At 36.3% G+C, this 23,716-nt stretch overlaps 1 protein-coding gene across 4 annotated transcripts in view; it reads right to left on the reverse strand.

Moving 5' to 3' along the window:
• LOC138713948 (potassium channel subfamily K member 1-like) overlaps window positions 1-23,716 on the reverse strand; it is a 164,030-nt gene that overhangs the window by 15,069 nt on the left and 125,245 nt on the right. For all 4 annotated transcript variants that reach the window (XM_069846517.1, XM_069846519.1, XM_069846520.1 and 1 more), the window contains one exon: window positions 1,812-1,952. In XM_069846517.1, coding sequence (XP_069702618.1) covers window positions 1,812-1,952 — 141 coding nt within the window. The remainder of the gene's footprint in view (window positions 1-1,811; window positions 1,953-23,716) is intronic.

Below are 23,716 nucleotides of genomic sequence, written 5' to 3' on the forward strand. Positions count from 1 at the left end.
TAACCGGTTATTTTTGATCGGTTAACTTTCTTAGGTTACATTAATTTTAAAATAACCGGTTATTTTCGAATAACCTCCCATCCCTGCTGAGGTGCGACACTAACCAAGCAGTTTATACAAAATGAATAGAAAGTAGTGCGTTTGTATGTGTTTCTGGCCTTCAAGTGCTCTGTTCAGTTCGTATCGGTTTATCATCTGTGAAAATATATAACATGCTTCGTGTCTATAAATATGGACAGACAAGTGTTTCTGCTTTAATGTTTAGGAACGGCAGACTGCTTCTCGATTCATAAAGTATCGATATAATTCAATACAGTAGATCTTTGTCCACAGATGTTACTAAGCGAAAAAAAGTTTGAACTTCTTGTGGTTCCAAACTTTCATACACTTTCAAGTATGATGCATACCATGGTTAAACTTCATTAAATTATATTAATCTACAAACAGTGAAGTTGAACGTAGGCTAGCATCTTGCGGTTTGACAATTACATTATTTTGTAGGTTTGTGCATTCTTGTAGTTGCATCACAACGCTTCTAGCCCATAAAACTTCAATAGGCTACAGGTCTACGTATCTTTAGTAACCGTCTTTTCTTTCTTAAAAGTTATATTGAAAGCATTCTATATTACATGGTACAAGTAAGAACATTTCAGTTAATTACAGACCGTCTGAATAATTTTGACGTCGGTTCTTGAGTTTAGGAGTTCGATTAGTTTCTACTAAACAAGAAGCGAATCAAACTAATGCCAAAGGAAAAGTTATAGATACTGTATATATATATATATATATATATATATCTGAAAACAGGTATATTACTGTTAATAATGGAATTTAATAATACATTCAGTTAAGGAACTGTATAGAACAAGTAAAAGCTGCAAACTTATGGTTTTACAGAGGTCCAGTTGTTTTTAATTAATTTATAAATCTTCTCACTATTCGTGAGCTGCCACAAGGGACAAAGAGTACTTAACCATATAAATGTTTACAAGTTCAGTGAACCATTGATTTTGTTTTGACAATGAAACTCCTACAAGTACATAGCTGCAAATACATTTTGAGATTAGTGGAAATATACCTAGTTTTAGAGAGGAAAGTGTTACGAAAAAGTAAAGAATGCTATTGAACTTGGTTTCATTTCGAATATAGGTGATGCTTCAGGAGAGCAATTGATCTTTTCAATGCAGCTAAGGTTACAATCGGAATAATAGATGTAGGTATTCCAAGCCTCTTAAACACATCTTTCATGAAGAGAGTAGCGGTACCTCTTGCTTCAACCAGAAGTCCGATTACTTCAAGCTCTTCTAGCTGCTACTTTTGGAGGTAATATGGAGTGGTAGGATTGTAGATATTCTTTTTTTCCTTATCCACTTCTGCTGGCTGTTCCTCATTCGTTTCGAAACGCACAGTGGGATCAATTATGAATCCAGATCTTGCAGATTCCTTGAAAGAGAACGGACTCCACGAGTCCTGGTTCAATCTGGTGTTTTTTTTAACTCGTCGCAATTCTTTTTACTGATTCTCTGGTATCAGGTGGGGCTTCCTGACGGTACTCACCACACCTCCTTATAAAATGAGTAGGAACTTCACTTTCTTAGTTCCCTTGTGCTTGTATGACTTTCTATGTCAATTTTATAGAATTTATCGTTGTAATTACGATGTTCTCTCTTTTTTTTTTTTTTTTGCTAGATACCGAACTCTTTTGACATCGGCGTCAAAAGTCAAGCGTTTGAATACCAAAACGCTAATGTGACACAACAGGAAATTAAAAAAAAAATTGCACTGGCATTATTACGTAGATAATTTATTACCTATAGTAGTGACGACAGTGCTGGAGAAGAACAGAGACTGTCCGAAGCTCCAGTTGGGCTCTCCGGACACGTTCCTGGCGGCAGACACGCCCCTGTTGCTGGCCTTCACGACTTCTTGAATTAGCTTCTCCAGCTCATAGTCTGAAATACAAACATTTTTTCAATAGGCTACTTAGTTTAGAATATCTGATGAGACAGTGGCGTGAAGCTAGTGCGGGTGATGTTCTTAAAAACTGCCCAATTACGGATTTTTGCGCTGTCTACTTGAAAATGCGCCTGGCATTACAACCGCATAAAGAGGGAATGATCAGTCAGCATAAACCAGTACCACGTTCGAAAAAACTGAAAGATACAGACGCTGTTAAGTTCTGAATTGAGTGAAAGGCGAACTGTTCTAAAATCACTCTGGTTAAATTTAAGAATTGTATTAAATATTTACTAAATTATACATCACCTATCTCATTATTGTGTTCCATATACCGTGCTGCTATCTGGGTATATAAGTGTGAAGTTCACATCATTTTTTGACCAAAACTAGATACGCAATCAGGTGGCAATCCTGTGACGTAGAATGGAGATGACGCCAGGGAAGGAATTTGCTTGTGAAATTTCGGCTAGAGTATGGGACCGGTGCCCACCCATCATCGTCATGAATTTGGGGAGCTACGATAGGTAGTACAGGGAGCATACATTTGGTGCAGGGATAACTCCGTTAACATGTTTTCTGATTGCTATTGTATTCAAATAATTGAAATACGAAAATATTTCCTGAAGGAATAGGTGAGAGATCCTAGACTATATCGTTGTGTAGGTCTCTGAAACATTCCAGTACACAGCACTTATAAAAGATCTTATTGAGGATTTGCTGCAACATGTACGCTTGGGTATCCAAGACAAATGCAGTTCGGCTCGCAGCAGATTCGTCCTTGGCGTCCCTCCTGTTGTAATTAACGCCAGTTGTGTGTTCAGCTGACTGTTTGGCGTAAATAGGTTCGCTGCTGCGTGGAAAGTTCCGCGGAGCGGTCGGTCGGTCGGTCACCTGACCTATGACTTCACAGAGATTTGACCTCTGATGCTCTAACAAGCTAATACATATTAGCAAAATATCTCATACGTATCTCAGCAGCTGCGAGCGTGGATAGAATTAATATGTTCAAATGAGTCATGAGTTTACAAGGCCGTCTTACAACAAGCTCATTACTAGATCTCGTAAAAAGCGTAAAGACACTGTTGTCAAAATATGAACAAGAAAAGAGGATGTCAGGATATGAAGAAAGAAGAATGTCGGAATATGAAGAAACAGACTGTCAGAATATCAAGAAAAGAGAATGTCAGAATATGAAAAAGAGAATGTCAGAATATGGAAAAAGAGAATGTCAGAATATGGAAAAAGAGAATGTCAGAATATGAAGAAAAGGGAATGTCAGAATATGAAAAATAGTATGTTAGAATATGAAGAACACTATATCAGAATATGAAGAAAGGAGAATGTCAGAATATGAAGAGTAGAGAATGTTAGAATATTGAGAAAATAGAATGTCAGAATATGAAGAATAGAGAATGTCAGGATATGAAAAATAGAATGTCTAAATATGGAAAAAGAGAATGCCAGAATATGGGAAACGAGAATGACAGGATATGAAGAAAAGAGAATGTCAGAATATGAAAAAGAGTATGTTAGAATATGAAGAACACTATGTCAGAATATGAAGAAAGGAGAATGTCAGAATATGAAGAAAAGAAAATGACAGAATATGAAGAATAGAGAATGTCAGAATATGAAGAATAGAGAATGTCAGGATATGAAAAATTGAATGTCAGAATATGAAAAAAGAGAATGTCAGAATAGGGAAAAGAGAATGTCAGAATATGAAAAATAAGAATTTTGGTATGATGAAACATTAAATCCGTAATATGAACTTTTTTATATTTTCTGTCGGCTTTAATTTTGATACTGGAAGGTAATACATAATGGGCATTCAAGTAAAACCGCCATGTTAATAATTTGTTAGTAATATACACCATGCAGGTGTAATATAACGACAGCATGTTTCAGAGTATCAGATGATGTGTGGTACAGAAACTCTTGCATTTTATGCTAATTCTCAAACAGTTTTGATATGTGCGCATGTCTAACCTGTAACTGACTTCAGAAACAGCGGGTATAGGCCGCAAATGAACTGCATGATGGCTTTGATCATTGTTGCCATTGACATGGAAGGTCACGGTGAGGTATTGCCTTTAAACCGCCACAGATGTCATCATATAAAATGATTTTGAATTGGAAATTTGTAATTGAACTAAAACACGGAAGTTGAATCATATTTAATTCGTTTGCATTTCACCAAACTAATAGCCTACGCATCTAAAACAAAGTCAAATAAATTAATTCCTAATTAAGTCATCACGGCCTTGAATTAAATCACAGTAAAATCGTAATCTGGAAGATCATGTGCCCAGTCAGAGCCATCTAGACTCTGGTCTTCATAGTTGTTGTCATTTACAACAGTAAAATGTCGTCAGAAATGGAGGTGAGCGAGGGGTATTAAGCATGTTATGTTATTTAATTCCTTTCATAGGATTGTTACGCCCCTATACGGGTGTGCATCAGTAAGAGAGACTTGTTTGTAACGACCCCAACGAGTAGGAACCTTTCTCACCCCATTTTTATCACGTGAAGACGAAGACAGGGCCAATCTCGAAAGTGAAAAAAACATTTATTACTGGAGGTAACTTCAAAATATAGATCTATATAAAAATCATCGAAAACAATATGCAAGGAAATATAAGACAGGTAAAGAAAGACAACGGATTTTAGCTATTTCAATGCCTTCAAATGTAATATTACATAATATATTTGTTATTCATATGGCTTCAGTTGCTATATTTTTCGCAACCGAAGATAGATTCAACGTTTCTTCGATACATATAAAATATGCAGAGGTCTTGGCCATTATGACAAGTATAGGCTATGAGAAAATATTACAAAGGGCCAAATAAATAAGAGACAACTTACTTTAATTTCTGCCGATACATAACGGTGAAGCATGCGTTATCGCTGGGACTCATTTCTTACAGCATATATCCGCTTACGTTGTATCCTAGGAAATTAAGAGCCCTTAAAAGGTATCTAGACTGAGATATCTATTGTTAATTGTTTTATTTATAATAGTAGGCCATGACTGACCGAGTATGAAAGGGCTCGCTCAGAGGGGTCGAGGTCGTTGCTTGAGATGGCCCACAAGTCGTGCTAAAGATGTTGCTTTGCTAATTATCCAGTGTGGAGCGTAGTGTACTGTTACGTATCAGTAAGTATAGTGGTCACATCGTGTCTGTGGAGTGGTGTGTTATAATTTTGAGGTTATTTTCAATTACCCTACAGAAGTACTTTTTTACTCCTGTGTGTCGGAGGATACCGAAGTTTCATCCAAGTATTGAAATTAATAATAATAATAATAATAATAATAATAATAATAATAATAATAATAATAATGATTTATTTTAGCTGGCAGAGTTAAGGCCGTAAGGCCTTCTCTTCCACTCAACCAGCAAAAAGTGTATATACATATGCATGAACTTACAAAGAATTCAACAATTTGATTTAGATGAGAGTTACATGTATACAAGAGTTATTTACGAATTAAACAACAAAATACTATGAACTATTAATTAAACACTGAAATAAACTGTGTAGCAGAATTAAACTAAAATACATAGAATGTTAATATATTTCAAATAATATTAGATAATAGAAAGAGATTATTATGAGACAATTTTGAAAATGCAGCACAATCAGGATGATGTCTAAAGAAAAAAGCAACAATGTAGTCAGTAATATTTTAAATCAGTATGATTGGAGTGAAATGCTAATAAGGTTATCTTTTAAGCTGTTCTTAAAGGTGTTTATTGTCTTGCAGCCCCTAATACTTTGTGCCAAGGAATTCCATTGACGCGAGGTGGATATTGTAAAAGATGAGGAATAACAAGATGTTCTATGAAGAGGTATACTTAGCGTGCCACAGATAAGTGATCTGGTATTTACGTCGTGGTTACAGTATACAGTAGATAAGAGAAACGAGACGAAAGGTAATTTGGAAATTTAGGGGTTAGGTAGAGCTTACAGCAGTAAATGTTTTGGAAATATGCAACATTTTTTTCCTCCATTACTGTACCTTGTACAATAATGAAAATTGGTATGTGTAAAACACTATCCTTCTGCTATATGAAAAAAATATTTTTACGATTTAAAAAAAAAATATATATATATATATTTTTTTTTCCAAAATTCAAAGTTCACTGTGCAATAATGAAGCATTTCCCTCATAACTCATAAACTTGTTAACTTTTTCATGTTCTCGCTCTTTTATTTTATTGCTGAAACTCATGTTTACAATATCATGCTCTTTCAACTACATTCATTAATAATTTTTTTTTATTTTGTGTTAGATATTTGACCATTTTTTAAAATGAATTTATGTTGTGTCAATCTATCAAAGGTAGAGAAATGATTTTGCAACATATTGTAGATATGACATGCATAAATACACACAAAAAATTTCATCACAGAATGTTGGATACTTTTTGAGTTATGAGGGAAACGCTTCATCACTGCACAGTGAACTTTGAATTTTGAAACAAAATATAAATAATTTTTTTAAAATCGTACAAATATGTTTATTATATAGCAGAAGGACAGTGTTTTACACATACTAATTTTCATTACTGCACAAAATAGAGTAATGGAGGAAAAAAAAAGTTGAATATTTTCAAAATTTTACTCCTTTAAGCTGTACCTAACCCCTTAAAACAAAAACAAAACAAGTGTTTTTATTATTTTCACAGGGATGGCGGCTTCCCATGATACCAGCCACAACTTTTATTACGAGTACAGGGATAAATAAGGAACCCTAATCGAAAAAAATGGTGGCTAAAACTAACCTGGATTACATGGAAGCAAACGAACATTGGAAGAAATCACATGTAACCGCAACGGATCACTTTTCGAGTTCTGTGGCGTTGCAAAGTATCGTCGAGCATAATTATCTGCCGTGCAGTATTTCCTGGTGTGTACTTATTTAAGCTCCAAGTGGTTTTGACTTCCCTCACTCGTCCGTGGCGCGTGCTCTATTACAATGGACGCAGCTTTTAGGGTGATCGATGGGTCAGCTGTTCACGAGAGGCCGGCAATCTGCGAGTCGGAGGAAAATATCTCCCTCTCCCTCTCTCTTTATAAACATCCGTCGTTTCTATCAAGAGAGGAAAGAGCTAAACATTTAGAAATGTACAGGCGGATGCAACAATACAAAGCAAAATTTATAACAGGATAAAGAACGTAGGGCATTTTACACAGTTGCAGACACGGATAAATTAAAATACTGGAAAAAGTGTTGCCTTAGAGGCAGAAATATGAAACATGCCAGCATGAAATTTAAAGTGCAAACGAACTGAGATTTTTTTTTTTAGAAAATTATAAGGTATTAAAGGGTGTATGGGGGCACAAGTGATATAATGAAAGGAGTATTAAAGTGCCGTACTGAGAGCTTGTGACCATGAAGCCATCGGCAATCTCGCTTTGCAATAATTGGAAGTGATGTTACTATACTCGCGTGTACGGTTTTGGTCCATGGGGACTTCCCTACTGCAAAGAAAGCAATTCAGTGACGGGTAGACGTTGAGCCCAAGTAGAGCAATCATAAGTGACCGAAATGAGTGAAATCAACAATTGAGAACCTTCCATTGTTCGGTTTCTAACAACTTCTTGGTTCTTTTTGTGTATGTATACTGTCTGCACACAGGGATTTAACATTATCATATAATAATAATAATAATAATAATAATAATAATAATAATAATAATAATAATAATAATAATGTATTTAACCTGGCAGAGTTAAGGCCATACGGCCTTCTCTAACACTCAACCAGGAGTAAAACTGCGTTACAAAAAGCACTACAAACTTACAAAGTACACTACAATTTTACACACAAAACTGAATAAAATAATAATAATAAAATGTAAACAACAAGTAAGTAGAAATCAGACATAATATATAACATACAGAAAGAAAGGAAAAAGCATAATAAAATGCGAACAGCAGGTCAAAATAAATGAGACATACAAAGTATAAAAAAAATAAGACAATTATTGATAATACCATTATCATAAGGAAGCTATATAAAAAAACAATGAAATAACTTAATCAAGGGGTCATGCTTTGAAAAAACAAGAGAACATCAGGCTTTGACTTAGCAACCATTAATGATGTTCTCTTGTTTTACAAATTGTTACAAGCGAAATATGGCATGCAAAACTACATTTTCGAATGTAACGACTTTCTTTCTTGGTACGTCACTTCCAGGAGCTAAGATGAATACAAGTTGTTTTTATCTTATGAAAAGCTTTTAATATAATCTGAATATCAGTGTGTTAGCTGCGAAGTTACTTCACCCATCCTGAATCACAGCTCTTCCTGATGTAGCAGCAGCTTTTTAAGTTAGGCGCAGAGATTGCTCAGAAGAGGTGAAATCGTAATGCAACAGAAATATCGGCTTGGAGAGCGTAGTCGGTACAGCTCTAGCCTTCTGTGCTCGAGGTTGCGGGGTTCGATCCCGACTCAGGTCGATGGCATTTAAGTGTGTTTAAATGCGACAGGCTCATGTTAGTAGATTTACTGGCATGTAAAAAAAACTTCTCCGGGACAAAATTCCGCCACACCGGCGACGCTGATATAACCTCGGCAGTTGCGAGCGTTGTTAAATAAACCATAATTTGTAATTTTTATCTGCTTCAAGCGTGTGGTAAACGGCCAAAGCTCAAAGATAACCTTGTGTTGCGGCCATATGCCCCAGCCTCAGCCTCGGTGTTGTTTTCCATCCATCAGTAAACCACATTGCGTCACTAAAGTTGACCATTTAAAACCGAACTGTCCAGCGTTTATCTCGTCAACTAATAGTCGGTTTTTTTCTTACAAATTTACAGTTCCAAAACAGGGCCTGATTCTGTAATATTATATATCTATAATGTTTGTAAAATTTAACTAGCATGTTATTTAATTTCTTTGACAGTTCAATAAAATATTGTATTGTACCTAGGATTTTTACGCTCCTATAGGGTATGCGCCAATGAAACAGATTTGTCTGTCTGTAACGACCCCAACGAGTAGGACCCTTTCTCACTCCATTTTTATCACATGACGGCGAAGACAGGCCAAATCTCGAAACTGTTATGAATTCATTTTCATTACATTAATGGAATAATTCCAATCCACCATGTTCCACATGGACCAGCATTCAGGCGGGATGCGAACCCACAATCATGGATTCCACAAAAAAAAAAGTGTGTGCCTTATGCTATGCGGCCAATTTCAAGTAAAATAGAACCTGCCAATGGCTGAAATTGCTTCATTTCTGCACAAACACTATTGGTTGAAAATGTTTGTTGCGTGGGTCCTGATTTCTCAGACATCATCTGCACCATAAAAGCGAAAAAGTTGTACAATTTTTCGATGGATTTTAGTAGTGCCGATATCTCTTAAATTGTGTGTATTAGGCCTAATTGTCTGTACTTATTGTCAATATCTTTACACCTTTTGTATGAAATTACGTAACGAAATTGATCCAATGGCATCATGTTCAATTTATTTACATCCCAAAACCCTCTGATCGCTACACAAATTAAATGCACAATAAACTCTCTAACCTGCCAGAAAATTTCGACTTGCTTTGTGACAATGCGTCAGTGCGGAAGCTTTCCTCTCGCCCACTCTCCTCAGGAATCAGCTCTTATTTCATTTGAGATATTACAACCCAAATCGCCTGGCACTTTGACCGCGGAAGGGAACGTCCCGGTTCAGTGATAACGTCATGTAAGTGGCATTGAGTTATTTTTAAGTAAACTTATTTATAAACATGTTTTAATTGGCACTAGAAAAAGTTAACGGGAGAAAAGTCCAATTTATATTAATTTAAGTTAAAACATGTTCAGAGCCATCTACATGTGCGATATTACCCACGGGGACACACATTATATACAGTACATTGGTCTGGTGATTCACACGGTGACATTCTTGCCTGCGGTGAGATTAGCTGGCTGGATAAATTAATGCTTGTCTCTCCATCTTGTTTCATACGGATAGTATTTAAATACAGTGTAGTTGCTTTTCTATTTAAGATTAATTCCTTAATGCTTGTTTTTGAACACATGTTGTAAAAAAGAAAAATCACCCCATTGAAATGACACTGTAGATAAGATCTAAATTGTGAGGTTGCGAACAAAATAGGTTTATTTTACTGTTTCGGTATGATAAGAGACACATTTCTCTGAATAGTTACTGTTTTTATCCTAACTCGGTCATTTCCATGGAAACAGTAGGTAAAATTACTATTTTCAATCAAAACCTATAATTCAATATCATACTAGTGCCAATATTTTCACTGTTTCTTTTCTGTTAAGAACGCACGTTTCCACTACTCCGTATGTGTTTCAATCACCAATCCATTCAAAACCGGTCATTTCCACTTCTATGTGCAAGGGTGGTAATTGGTAATTGAAAACTGTAAAAGTGTTAGCCCTATATATCAATTCGCATTTTTATTTTCATGCAATGTGCATTCTCATCGTTGAGCTAAATGTATTTTAATTGAAATTATTGTTAAAGTGTTACGATACGGATGATTATGTAGTAAACATCGGCCAGATCGCCATCTTACCACAGTAGAGGTCCTGGGAACATGATACATATTTTCCCGTTATAGTGTAAAGCAGAGGTCTCCAAAAAGCGTATCGTCATTCGTGCTCTCGATGCAGCCCGCCGAACACAGTGTGCTGTAGGGCAGCCGTGGCGAAAATGCGACTCACGAGCACATTGTGGCTCGCAGTGCATTTCCCTTGCTTCCTACCTACAACCCCCACCCTCTCACTCACTCAGTGGAGTCTCTGACCTGCGAGTGGCGTATCGTCGCAATGTCTCTCGAAACCATGTACCTCTATAAAAACGAAAGTTTCAAGTAGGATGGGAGGACGCATTTTTTTGCTGCCAATATGATGAGAATATTAAATGTATGATTTGTTCATAAGTATTACGAAGAAAACGGTTGTATAACATAAAACGACATTATAAGTTACTACATGTTACTGATGAAACATTAAAAGGTTAAGTGTTGTTGTTATTATTATTATTATTATTATTATTATTATTATTATTATTATCATCATCATCATCATCATCATCATCATCTCTGTACGTCGATCCTTTTTCAGCAGATGTACGAATAATGCGGTTAGATCTTCAATTTAAACTCACAGATTTACAATGTGATGTTAAATGAAAGCTAGATGTAAGGACTTGACAAATGTTGAACTTTCAAATCTTTGCCAAAAAAGAAATATTTGAAGCTTCGTTCTTTCGCTTGCTCTGTTGAAGCCATGTTCGCTACAACTCACGTTTGTGAAAAATTATTTTCAACAATGAAAATAGTAAAAATCAAATTTAGATCACGACTGACAGACAGATACCTTCGTGATCAACTACGACTGGCAGTAAGTGACATAATTCCTGATTTTGAAACTCTGTCGCAGATACATTCTGAAGACAATTAATTTTAGGTTGTGATAATGTGTCCTATGTTTTCTTATTCATTTCTTTCTTCGTTACACGTACTAAACATTAGTTTGTAGTCTTGTACTGTATATAATTTTATTTAAATGCTTGATGTAAGGAAAATGAAAAACCGTTAATAAGTCAGACAGTTGCTTCCTTCCCCTTCGGGTGTCCGCCTCCCTCCATAGGTGCGTCGACCTGGTTGGCGAGTTGGTATAGCGCTGGCCTTCTATGCCCAAGGTTGCGGGTTCGATCCCGGGCCAGGTCGATGGCATTTAAGTGTGTTTAAATGCGACAGGCTCATGTCAGTAGATTTACTGACATGTAAAATAACTCCTGCGGGACAAAATTCCGGCACATCCGGCGACGCTGATATAACCTCTGCAGTTGCGAGCGTTGTTAAATAAAACATAACATAACATTAACATTAACATCCATAGGTGCTATGCACGTTGCAGCTTACACAGTGGCTCGGCGCACGATAGGATTTTCGCCACGGCTGCTGTAGGGGAAGAGACTCGTAGCTCAACAGATGGGAGCGATCAGTGGGGGATCGCGGCAACGGTCTGCTTATGTTTACAAATAATAACATCAAAAGAATAAGAAATATCATACGTTTGTATATTATTTTGACATACTATGAAGCTGGAGCCCCGTCTGTTGCTATTGACACAAGCCATTGCAAATTCAACCTCTTCTGTTCTATGGTGCCTTTCAGTGCCTGGAAAAGATCTTCTCCAGTTGTATTTTGTAATTACATCTAGAAGACATTCAGACACAGTAAAATGTTCATTAACTCCTCGGATGAAAATGGCTAGGTGACCTTTGTCATTTCTATCTGTGCTTTCGTCCAATGCAAGTGAGTAAGCTACAAACTGATTAATTGTGGTTTCGACTTCAGACTCAATTACATTTACAATCTTGAAATTCCTTCTCTGAACTGTAATTGGAAACATTTTAATTTTCTTCAACTTTGACTTTGTTCTGGACACAGTATTTTAGTAACGTCCTGTATGCACGATTTTACAAATGATGCTTATGTAAAGGGCTTCATTGATTTTCCAATATTCCAAGCTAGAACATAGCTAGCAAAAAGCTTTTTTGTTTAAGACTGTGTGATTTGTGTTTGTATTTTGTTTTATATTTAACAAAATATTTGTAGGCCTACGCATTTCACCTAAAATTAAACGGAAAACGGAAAGTATGTCATGCGGAATTGAGTGCAAACATATTGTAATACACTAATTATGTGTAACCAACAGTCATACAGGTAGCCCCAAAATAAATTATTTTCACATGTCCAACATGCCTGTAATTGTATGATATTCTTTGTGAAGAATCGAGTATTGTCGTCGCATGTTGAATTTTAACACACCCTTAAGAATTTTCGAACAAATTAAGCATTTCACATTCTTCCCACTAACTCAAAGAAAAAAAATCTCTTCCTATTCACCCTTGACTGTACTACGTCCATGATTAGAAGTCATTGTGAAAAGGTGGAACACGCCGACCAACACAATGGTAATGGCAGTCCGCCACTACTCTTCGTTTACGCATAAACAGTGAGTACAGTACAGGTGGGGATGGGTGAGGCGGAGCGCTCGTTACGTACCGGCTTCGGTTCCGTTCAGGGGCTTACTCGCGAGTACGCTTTTGGAGACGTCTGGTGTAAAGGGACTCACAATATGCTAGTCACAAGAAAATTTTCAAACTGTAATTAAAACGTAATATTTGGTAATGTAAACCTATGTGCTCTGGACCCCTATTGCTGGAAGTTTGCCTGGCCGATGCTTACTACATAATTATCATGTAATATTATATTCGTTACTCCATGATACAGCTCATGTAAGTGGCGTGTATGTTTTACTGTTATAAATGTCAAATAGCTTCTTTTTGGACAAAAGTGACCATTTCCCTCACATTTCCAAACAAAACCGGACATTTCAATAATATTTTGGTCTATAAAATGCACAGAAAATAATTAAAATAATGTTCATTGACAGCATTAGAACAACTGACGTAACATGCACGACACATAAAATTGTCTTTCACTTGGGGGTCAAGTGAGATGTACTGCCTGATAATAGACGTAGCCTCCTACATATCAGTCAAAACTTCAATCAGAGGAAAAAGACATGTTTGAACCTCACAAATGACACTAATACGCCAACACTCATGGGGCAACTATGCCAGGACATAATGAGTTAGAATATATCTTACATTTATGCATGACATTTACAAAAATATCAAACAACTCTAGTGCGAGATTTGTTAGTTATTGCATTGTGTTACACGTACTGTACGTACACAGTAGGTTAAGAACCAGGAACCTGTCTTTGGACACGTTACAAAACGCTAACCCCCAGTTCTGAAGCTCTAAAGTAAAAATTAGGGCGGCAAAGAATAAGCCTAATGTAAATTCATGTATGCATCGAAGTTACATTTATTTGATTTTAGAGTTTGGAGTTGAGAACAAATTACTGAGAACTGAGTTGTTACGTGGATCGGGAAGTTGCGAAAGACGCACGTGAGTAGCGCCGTTTGTTGACTTGCTGTCACGATAACATTGTGCTCAGAAAGTGAATTAGGGTTAACACGATGCTCGTGACTGAGGCAGCCTAAATATAACAACGACGGCGTATAAATAGACTGGCGGCTGTTATCTGACCTCAGGCAATGATACGGAAAGGCCAGGAATCTCACATCTCACAAGTTTCAAGAGAGAAAGTCCTGTAATTGGGTAACCATGACAACCAGAAGCACGGAGACTGTACCGTCCACCAGCGGTGTTTGTGAACTCCTCCACACCCCTTGCACTGGACCATTCCTTTCCAGTCGACAAGTCTGATGGTGGCCTGACTCATTACACGAACTGACACCCAAAGCGTTCACTTCCCCTGTTGCATATCTTGCAGCAGTGCTTTCATAGCATCGGGACTCGTTTCAAACTTTTCATTATATTGATATACTGGGTGTTCATTTCAAAGTGTGTCATGACGTCACTGTTGATGAGTCAGCGATTTGAAGCGAGTTTCAGCTTTTGTGTCAGAGAAGTTGCCTATTAATCAAGGCGTTAAATCTGAACTTGAGAACGTGTACGGTATAACTTGAACGTCGTAGCATCAGATGGCGGTCTGTACGGTCTGTGTGCTACCATAACCTCTTTCGAACTGTGTTTTGCGCGGGCAAGTCGTACGCAGGGTATTTGTTATCATCGGTTACGTACGGCAACATTCCACAACACAAATCAAATGCTCCGTGTCCATGTTGACCGTCGAAGTTAATGTATACAAATACGTAAGTAATCGTCTTAACCCTCTCCCCATATCCTGACAGTAAGAAAAAACTCACCTCAGTACATGTTTCGAAACAGTTCACATTCCTGCCACTACCGGCGTTACCGTACGTATCGGTAAGTACTCTTCTGGATGAACGCCGTACTTGGCAGGCAACTTCTCTGGCAGATAAGTAATACACCTCTGCGGAAGTGTAGGAAGATTGAATTCTCTAGGTTCATCGACTAGCCATGTGACGACATACAGCAAGCCATGACACACTTTGAACTGAACACCCAGTAGTTAGTTATACGAATATGTTGTTGGGTTCTGACAGCAAAATATTAAGTCTGCTTTGATTAAATTAAATATCTCAGTCTGAGTTCGCACTAGACTGCAATAACATATTAATGGCTTTAATTTAACTCTTAATGGCGTCCAAATATTTATTTCCTTCGTGCACAATTTGATGCACTTCCAAAATATACGCACTAACTGTAGGAAAGGTATTAGCTTTACAAGTAAACCTGAGTCCCGTCTTCATTGTGAAACGTAACACTCGTCAAGTATGCAACATTTCACTTGTAAAGATTTCTCTCTCTTTGTAAAGTTCAACTTTATAAACTCAGATCGTTTATAATTTACGGGAATTGTGAAACAGCCCTGGTCTGCTTTGTATACTCCACGGCGAGATAGGCCTAACTGCCTGCAGCCTTGCAGAGATAGGATAGCCTGCATATTGGTATTCACCGAACTGTGCTCACGACCAAGACCTCGCGTCCATTGCCCAGGATAGCTACGCATTGGAGTGCACGTCATGTAACTCAGTTGAAACCTGTCCGTAGGCAGACCTATCTGCTGACAACGACATTCTAGTAAATGATGTTCTGCAGTTCAAATATCTAGGCGTCAGGCATTGGTCAAGAAAACATACATTATAGAACAGAACAAAATAGGAAGGTTTTATGTTGTCTCGACTAAATTTGGTGGGGCAATCAATCATATACAAAGAACAACGTCGACAACAATCCACGAATCAAAAGAAAATCCATACCACAATCCTCGAACCGAAAAAAAAATATCGACACAACAATCCTCGAATTAAAAAAAAAAATATGGACAAAACAATCTTTGAATCAAAAAGAAAAAGATTGACACAACAATCTTCGAATTAAAAAAAATATGGACAAGACAATCTTTGAATCAAAAAAGAAAAAGATCGACACAACAATCCTCGAATTAAAAAAAATATGGACAAAATCTTTGAATCAAAAAAAAAAGATTGACACAACAATCCTCGAATTAAAAAAAAATATGGACAAGACAATCTTTGAATAAAAAAAGCAAAAGATCGACACAACAATCCTCGAATTAAAAAAAAATATGGACAAAACAATCTTCGAATCAAAAAGAAAAAGATCGACACAACAATCCTCGAATTAAAAAAAATACGGACAAAACAATCTAACAATCTTTGAATCAAAAAGAAAAAGATGACACAACAATCCTCGAATTAAAAAAAATATATGGACAAAACAATCTTCGAATCAAAAAAAGATCGACACAACAATCCTCGAATTAAAAAAAAACATGGACAAAACAATCTTTGAATCAAAAAGAAAAAGATCGACACAATCCTCGAATTAAAAAAAAATATATGGACAAAATAATCTTTGAATCAAAAAGAAAAAGATCGACACAATCCTCGAATTAAAAAAATATATGGACAAAACAATCTTTGCATCAAAAAGAAAAATATCGACACAACAATGCTCGAATTAAAAAAAAAATATGGACAAAACAATCTTTGAATCAAAAAGAATAATATCGACACAATCCTCGAATTAAGAAAATATATGGACAAAACAATCAGCATTTCAAAATTCCTCTGCTTTATATAAATGTTCATTTTCAGTGCAGAAGCATTGTCCATTCTAATTTGTTCTTTCTTAATTTATGCAGAATACATTACCTGCCATTCAATTGTTTTATTATTTATGTGTGTACTGACGACATATACATGTGACTGTGACAATAAATTCTTTGTGTATCTTTCCTTGACTTCATATTTTTAATTTTGCAAACATCCTATTTTCTCAATATCAATTTTTTGAACTTACATCACTCTCCACGGAAAATTGTTTCGTAACATTAACTTCAGACGATTGTGTTTCACATTCGCATTCGGGAGGTCCCGGGTTCAAACCCCATGGCCGGCCAATCTAACTGGGATTTTTCTGGTTTCCCTCAATCACAAAGTAAAATAGGTTGAAAATTTAAATACCGTGACTCATCACCATCTTAGTGAACATTATCATAAAAGTTGAAATCAGTTGCATGAACCCAAGCCATCTATAGCATGAAATAGAAACTGAGAACTCAACAACAGTCAACCGCCTACTGATATAACCCAAAGATCCTACACACGGGATATGACCATAGACGTAAACCGTGTACAAATAAACTTAAGAAAAAATTAACTTTACGGTACAATAGAAGTCATAACGTTTTAGTTGCCATGGTAATATTTTACGGCTCTGGTATAATAATGTGGCATATTATGCACGATTTTCACTAACGATAAAGTCTGTTTATAATGTTGAAGTACAAAAAATAATATTACAATATCATCGTTGTAAATCTATTACTTTAAAAGTACAGCTTTTCGCTACATCATTATTTTCGTTCCACACAAGATCTCCAGGGCAGAGCTTGGGCAAAAGCTGGCGGAGAGACTTTCGGCCGTGTAACCCGAGCAATTCCAACAACTTTTCCCACTTTTCATTGTCATCGGCTCCAACTGTGATTCTAATTCAAAACATACTTCCTGCTGAAAAGCGAACGTGGGACTATGTAACTGTCCGTAATGAGATTCGCTAACAAATAACAAAAGGATCAGCACAGCTTTGAGATGCGCAGCAAAACAAAACACATCGGAAATAATCTAGAGCGCAATTTTCAAGTGAATACGAACTTACTTCCATCCACAGCTACACACGAGCGATCACTTGAAACAAACAATGCAGTCATTTCAATGTGACGTATTTAGGAGACAAAATGTGTGCCAACAATGAGCAAGGATTACTAGCGCCGTGCTGGGAATATAACTACTTTGGTCTATACACAAAAACAAAACACAACACACCGTAAGAAATAAACAATAGAATTACTCAGAAAGGGAAAAGAAATCAATGTGTTCAGCTGAATCTGGTGGATTCAACAACAGCAATATATCTAAAAGCTCAGTAACCATAGCAACTATTTATTTAAAAGTATTGTACTATACCAGACTTCAACATAATAATAATAATAATAATAATAATAATAATAATAATAATAATAATAATAATAATAATAATAATAATGATTTATTTAACCTGGCAGACATGACTGGTACATAAATGTGAAGAATAAGCCAGGCAGTCAATGCAAATGATAAACAGCTGATAAATAGGACGTACCAGTAGCAAAGCAATGTGAATAATGCCAATAACAGAAATGACAAAAAGCAGAAGTAGTGCGGATGTGAAAAACGGCGAGTTATACTGGGAACAGAATAGCTACGCAGCCAGCATGACGGATGACCACTGTGTGTTGCCTAATCAGCGCTCCCACATCACGACGTAATGCTTTTCACACAACATAGTTCATGTTCATAGTCTCGTCTTCTCCGTGGCTGCAATATTTTGTCTGGGCGCATGTAGTAACTGACAGCGACCGAGTCTTAACATTACAACTAGGCAACGTTGCATTAGCGCGAATGGCTCGTGTTGTTCTGGGCCGATAACTCCATGAAGGGATGTGTGAAATAGGAAATCCCAGCCAAAGATGCAATTTCGAAACCAGACAATACATAGATGCACACATACACATAAATACATTTATTTATTTTAGATAAATATATACAATATACCTATGTAATTTATAATTTAATAATAATAATAATTTATTTATTTAATCTGGCAGAGCTAAGGCCAGTAGGCCTTCTCTTCCGCCCAGCCAGACTCTAATTCTAATAGAATACAATTGCTTACATAATTATTACATTAATATCTAGACCATAAAACAACATGAAAGTAAATAATGAAAGTTGGATAATTAATGTTAGTGTGACAATAATAAACATTGGTAAGAAATAGTGTTAATAATAATAATAATATAATAATAGTAATAAGAATAATAATACTAATGAGATAATTTAAATATTTGTTCTGTGATATATATAACCATTAAACATTGAGAAACCTGAAAGAGCTATTATTGTTAACATACACATTTCCTGTGTTGGAAAGAGTGGGTGAAGAAAGAATGATGTTGAAACTGATCAGGAAGAGGGAAAGGAATTGGTTGGGTCACTGGCTGAGAAGAAACTGCCTACTGAAGGATGCACTGGAAGGAATGGTGAACGGGAGAAGAGTTCGTGGCAGAAGAAGATATCAGATGATAGATTACAGTAAAATATATGGATCATATGCGGAGACTACGAGGAAGGCAGAAAATAGGAAAGATTGGAGAATGCTGGGTTTGCAGTGAAAGACCTGCTTTTGGGCAGAATACTATAAATGAATGAATGAATAAATTAAGTAATTAATACACACATGCAGACACACGTACATACAGTGGATGCATACATACATTGCATCCCACGAAACATGAAGATTTTCTGTGTCGTTAATTAACAATTCAGCAGTAATCACAATCAGTGTGTTATAATCAGACATCGGATTCTAGGGCAAATGCCTATTTTGTTTCTTTAGGAGAAAAGTAAAAATAATTATTAATATTTGTGTTTAATGGAAATTGAAAGGTATTCAAAGAGTTTTATAGTGCCCTAAAATGCCCTAAAACGGTTATTAGAGCCTAATTTGTTAATATTCGCCTAAAAATGCCTAACTCACTGTAAAGTTTCGCATTTTACTCTTACTTTTTATAATTTATACATGCATTCACTGCGAAATTTAAGGCATTTAAAAAGTGGAAAGTTTGCTTCACACCGGCCATGAAACCATTGATAAAGGAAACAAAATGTTTTGAATCTCACGACACTCGCAATAGATTTCACCGAATTTAACATGTTTGGAGGCATAAATGCCGACAAAGAACCAACCTTAGTTTTGAAGCAGGCAACAATCACAACATGTGCTGCTACCGATTCAGAGATATACTATACTATAAAAATGACTGTTTTCGGTCTGAAACCGATTAGCTGTACTGTCCTTCAGAGTGTCATAAAATCACAATTTTTGGAGAAAGAGTGTTTTTGAAATATTTATGAAAAGTCGTAAAACTGCGAATTAGTAGGGTAAACCGTTACAAAATATTTAAAAGAATGGCCCTCCTAGTGTTAACACTACCAGGAAATGCAACAATAAGTGGAACTTTGTATTTTTGTCCAATTGAATCTCAATAACAACGGTTCATTTGAATGCTCGTTAACAGTTGCTCTTTCCCTCACCTTATTTGTGTTGAGAAGTTTTGAGCGGTAGGACGTTTTCCTGTGAAGTTTAACGCGATAATGCCGAAAAATATAAGTGCAAAATCTACATTGATCCGGCAATGGCTAACAGAATATTCAGAATTCACTTATGATGGAAAAATAATATTCTGCAAGATTTGTAGCAAACAGGTATGTAACAATAGTTGAAATATATAAATTCTATTAATTTTAATGAGTAGGCCTATAATATTTATACATTGACTGAGCTATCCTGAGGTATAATTCTTTTTAAGACCACTACACTTTAACCTTTTAAATTCCGATAGTTAAAGTAGTTGCAGGTCATTAAAATTTTGATTGTTCTAACCCACTAACTTTGTGATAGAAATACGGCAATACAACAATTAGGATTTTATTTTAATTCAGTTTACTTTACATTTTTAGATTTCGCAAGAGAAGAAGTGCCACCTAAAGCAGCATGTGCAAGGAGCGGCTCATAAGGCTAAAGCTCAGCAGAAAAATCAACTGCAACAAACTTTACTAACACAGCCTACTTCATCCAATCTCAGCAGCAATTTCTATGCTGATTTAACCAGAGCGTTTGTTGCTGCTAAAATTCCCTGGAATGCAATTGAAAATCCGGTTTTAAGACAGTTTTTACAAAAATACTGCAAACAAAATATCCCATCTGAGTCGACCCTAAGAAAAAATTACTTAGACAGAATATACAATGAAACTTTAGCTTCCATTCGGGAGGATATAGGTGATTCTTACAGATCCTATGAATAGGTATATAGCAAATATGGTAGTAGGAAAACTTAGTCCTGATGGACCTTCGATTCCACACCTCGTATGTGTTAAGGAACTTTCGAAAGTGAATAGCCAAGCCATTGCTTATTTTGTAAATAAAGGCCTACAGTCTTTATACTCAGGTAATATAGATTCTAAAGTTCTGTTGTTTTGTACTGATGCTGCAGCTCCACTTCTTAAAACATTTTATCCTAACCTCACGCATGTAACCTGTCTAGCACATGGCCTTCACAGGGTTTCTGAAACAATCCGGAATGAATTTCCTCTTGTCAATTCGTTTATTTCTAACACAAAAAAATGTTTTTGTAAAGCCCCATCCAGGATTTCAATATTCAGAGAGAACTTTCCAGATATCCCACTCCCACCTCAGCCGGTTGTTACACGATGGGGAACCTGGATTCAGTCAGTGGTGTATTATTCTAAGTATTTTAAAGAAGTGGTCACAGTTATTGATAAATTACCTGAAACTGATAGTGCAGCGTGTGTGAAAGCAGTGAAAGATTGTCTGAATGACTCACGAGTGAAAAACGATATTGCCTACATAACATCAAACTTTTCTTTCATACCTGCAAGCATTGAACAATTAGAACGTGAAAAACAATCTCTTTGTAGCCAAATAGCAATAGTAAAGGAAGCTCAAGTGAACATACATTCTGCTTTGGGCGAAACTGGGAAAAAAGTTAAAAATAAGTGGGACAACGTATTAAATAAGAATGTAGGATTTTCATTGTTGGAAAAAGTATCAAGAGTGATATCGGGGGAAAGTGTAAATGTTCCAGTAAGTATTGATGTTTCTATTGTACTTAATTTAAAATTTGCGCCTCTCACATCAGTTTCGGTTGAAAGAAGTTTTTCTGCTTTCAAAATGATTCTCAGTGACAAAAGGCAAAGGTTAACTGTGGAGAATTTAGAAAAAATTCTGGTGGTGTACTGTGCAGATAATTATAATAAAGTCTGAGCATGGAACTGAATTTCAATAACTTAAAATGAGTAATCTTGATATCAATAATCATTATTTCATTAGTTTCAATATATTAAATTTGTGCAGCTCTGTTTATAAATATAATATAGTATTCTTTTTTAATGTTTAAACATACGTTTTTGTGCGTATTTTAGTGTATAACTAAAAATTTCAGTGAAAGAAATAAGTATGATACCTTGATGTGCCTAAAATGCCTATTTTCATTAAAATAGAGCCTAATTTTACAAATTTTGAGCTTATTTTAGGCGCCTAAAACTGCAATTTTTAGTGCCTAAAAATCCGATGTCTAGTTATAATATAGCCCCCAGAGTCACTCTGTTTTGTAGGGCTATGACGTCTTCGCGATCAAGAGGCGACATTTTCCTTTCGTAAATCTTCCCTGCACACTTGTAACAATGCAACAGTGCTGTTATAGTTCATGACTGACCGGATGTACAGAGCGACAGAGATTACTAAGCTGCGGATTTATGCCTGTATGCCTATTTTAATCCTCAACCTGAAGGTGCAAGACTTTAGGTTACATATCCATTTTAAGACATTGTGAGTATTATATGCGAATTCTATAGTGCCTATAATTGCCTATCTCACTAGTAAATGCCTATTTTCTTATAAATGCCCAAAAGTTGCCTAAATATCCGTATTATATTATATTGTAGACTACTTGAATTTACTGATCATTCTATTTTTATTTTTTGAATCTGTAATTTGTTTCTTTTTTATCTAGCAGAGGGAAGTGATACAGAACTATCGATAATTCTGTGTGTTACATTTTACTGCCACCAGAGCGCGGAGAAATCGAATAATTTAAAATCAACCAATAAAAAAAATGTCAATAATTTCAAGGGAAAAGTTGTTCCGGGGCCGGGTATCGATCCCGGGACCTCTGGTTGAACGTACCAGCGCTCTACCAACTGAGCTACCCGGGAACTCCATCCGACACCGTCTCAACTTTTCCCTTTATATCCACACAACTCGCGTGGGCTGACGAAACGCCAGAGACCCACATCGAGTGCACACAATCTCTGTGTGACTTGGAATTGTGGTTTTCTGTTAACGTACACAGTGACGTATATATTATGCAAATCTCGTCTTTCAGGTAAAGCTTCCTGTAAAGCAGAATTGAATAATTTCAAGGGAAAAATTGTTCCGGGGCCGGGTAATTATTCAAATCTGCTTCACAGGAAGCTTTACCTGAAAGACGAAATTTGCATAATATATACGTCACTGTGTACGTTAACAGAAAACCACAATTTCAGGTCACACAGAGATTGTGTGCACTCGATGTGGGTCTCGGGCGTTTCGTCATCCCACGCGAGTTGTGTGGATATAAAGGGAAAAGTTGAGACGGTGTCGGGTGGAGTTCCCGGGTAGCTCAGTTGGTAGAGCGCTGGTACGTTCAACCAGAGGTCCCGGGATCGATACCCCTGAAGCAGCTTCATGTCGGTCCAGTTTCAGCTTCTTTCTGCCTCTCAAATACCTCCTCCTTGTTTTAACTTCAGGTGTTGAATTTTTTTTTTTGGCATTTTTGTCCCTATTTCCATTGATGCAACAAATCCTGCGATGGTGTTTGTCCCAGGGTTTATGCCCATCCTCCTCAGAATTGTAATTTCTCCTTTTGGACTCTTATCAAAATGACGCACATCACTGACACACAAATTTACAGTTTTATGACTAACAGTAAAAGATTATAAATTACTTCATTATGTAAAAAAGTTTTTTTCAATCTAATGATAATGCCCAGATATCTATGCATCAATTTCGGGACTAGAAAGAAGTTTATTTTACAAGCAAAGCTGGTCGAGG

The sequence above is a fragment of the Periplaneta americana genome, chromosome 14, assembly GCF_040183065.1.
Source record: "Periplaneta americana isolate PAMFEO1 chromosome 14, P.americana_PAMFEO1_priV1, whole genome shotgun sequence".
NCBI lineage: Eukaryota > Metazoa > Arthropoda > Insecta > Blattodea > Blattidae > Periplaneta > Periplaneta americana.